This window comes from Limulus polyphemus, unplaced genomic scaffold (genome assembly GCF_000517525.1).
Source record: "Limulus polyphemus unplaced genomic scaffold, Limulus_polyphemus-2.1.2 Scaffold3914, whole genome shotgun sequence".
In the NCBI taxonomy this organism is placed as follows: Eukaryota; Metazoa; Arthropoda; class Merostomata; order Xiphosura; family Limulidae; genus Limulus; species Limulus polyphemus.
In genome coordinates this window covers 1,166-3,377 of record NW_013669524.1, presented here as the reverse complement: position 1 = coordinate 3,377, position 2,212 = coordinate 1,166, and the positions used below count along the sequence as shown (strand labels likewise).

General features: G+C 34.5%; 1 protein-coding gene across 1 annotated transcript in view; it reads right to left on the bottom strand.

Annotated features, from left to right (window-relative positions):
* Positions 1–501, bottom strand: part of LOC111088510 (uncharacterized protein SCO4629-like) — a 2,056-nt gene extending 1,555 nt beyond the window's left edge. Inside the window, exon 1 of the mRNA XM_022398868.1 lies at positions 386–501. Within this exon, the coding sequence (XP_022254576.1) occupies positions 386–395 (10 nt within the window). The 5' untranslated portion in view covers positions 396–501. The remainder of the gene's footprint in view (positions 1–385) is intronic.
* Positions 502–2,212: the final 1,711 nt, after the last annotated feature.

Below are 2,212 nucleotides of genomic sequence, written 5' to 3'. Positions count from 1 at the left end.
CCTCTTTGAAAGGGCGAGCATGTTTGGGGTGACGGGGATTCGAACCCGCGACCCTCAGATTGCGAGTCGAGCGCCAAAAATTATGTTACATTCCTTACATAAAAATTACACACTAGAGATCCGATCAACACAATAATTTTTATATATCCTCAAAAGACTGATAAAACGTTTCGTTAGCTAACATAGCGTAGCGTCAAGGTTTCTTTACGTTGCTTTTTTTTATATATATACCATACGAATAAAATATTTTAGTAGTATCCAAATGTTGTTGTGTAAAAAATATATTTTATCAATTCACTGACGTAACTAAAAAAGATTTGTTAAATGAAATAAATATTATGTTTACCCTCACAGTTGTCATTTCTTTAATGAAAGGAACTGTTACCTTTCGTCATGCTACCAACGTTTCCTGAAAGCACCAGCCATTCGGCAAAACCTTGAAACCACAAATTTGCCGCGTGTTCTGCCGTTCTCACATCGTGGTTTCCCAGTACTAGAATGACGTCACTCTGGAAAATATAAGCGTGGATGTCATTGATTTTCGTTCTTGGTTTCAATTTATCTTTTTTTTGAAATAGAAACAAATAAAGATTAATTAATGAATGAATTTTGATCGTAAAATAGCAAACTTGATATCACTGGGGCTTGTTCATCTTTCTGTTTATAAGATCCCAAGGCGATGCATCTATAAAGCTCACCAGTAACACATTCTTACCCCAACATATTTACTAGTTTATGCAAATCTATGGACTTGTTTTGGAAAATAGTTTTCACATAATATTTTGAGTAACACAAGTAGCCATCTTTTTAAAGGCGCGGGAATTAGGGATGCCGAGGGTGCGGCTGGCCCCCCCCCCTGGCTTCACGTGGTTCCTACTGGGTAGAAGGTTTTCGATTTTATTCAATGATTTTCACCATTCTTCCCTCTACTACAAAAACTGTTCCAGTTTCAATCAATGCTTCCTTCCCCATCAATCAATGCTTCCTTTCCCCCTCAATCAATGCTTCCTTTCCCCCTCAATCAATGCTTCCTTTCCTCCTCAATCAGTGCTTCCTTTCCTCCTCAATAAATGCTTCCTTTCCCTTTCAATCAATGCTTCCTTTCCCCTCAATCAATGCTTCCTTTCCCCCTCAATAAATGCTTCCTTTCCCCCGGAAGGTAAAATGAAAATATCAAAGATAAACATAGATTTCGTTTCTCGTTTGTTTGAAATTAAGCACAAAATTTCACAAGGCTTGTTTATTAGTTATTCTTTACGTACAGATGGAAGAGTAGAATGCATCATTTCAACACGTATTACAGTTTTTCATTTCTAGATAAAATTATCCAGGTGTTTAATGTAAAACGCACGATTAAATAGCCCATGTAAACTACGAAACCGTTAAAGATGTCATGCTCATTTACACATAACAAATCAAATTTATTTATTTATGGTTGACGTAATAGTTCATCGTGGACAGAATTTCAATGGTGAATTTATTTACTCAAAAAGAAATGAAAACAAAGATTTCGCTGTCGTTCCAAATACGAGCTTTAAGTAAGAACTTTATGTATGAAAAGAGTTGTTTCGAAGTAACCTTCTCTTTACGTAAAGTAAGAACTTTATGTATGAAAAGAGTTGTTTCGAAGTAACCTTCTCTTTAGGTAAAGTAAGAACTTTATGTATGAAAAGAGTTGTTTCAAAGTAACCTTCTCTTTACATTTTGTTCTACTTGCATACTACTAAGTTGTTTAAGAATTATAAATTAATTTTCTCATATTGTTTATAAGAAATGTTCCCAACTTTTCCTTTCTTACTAAAGATAATTTCCAAACAACTAAGATGAGCGAACAAGTCTAGTTATCGAAGAACAAAATTTCTTTCACTGGACTTTTCATATTATTAGAATAATTTTATGCACAGATTTTTCTTATAGCTGTTTTAATCCCAAAGAGACTTCCAGTGTATGGGTTTTCGGTCTTCCATTTAAAACCTTTAGTTTTCTATTAAACATTCATTAATGTGAGTCTAAGCTGTTTCTACGAAAATATTTTATTGTTTTGTAAAAATATGTTGTTCTAGAATAACAACCCTACTGTTCGAGAGTAAAATGCTACGGTGCGAGAGTAACCCAGCCTACTGTTCGAGTAGTAGACTTGTTACTCTAACACAGTAGACTTGTTACTCTAACACAGTAGACTTGTTACTCTAGAGTAGTAGACTTGTTACTC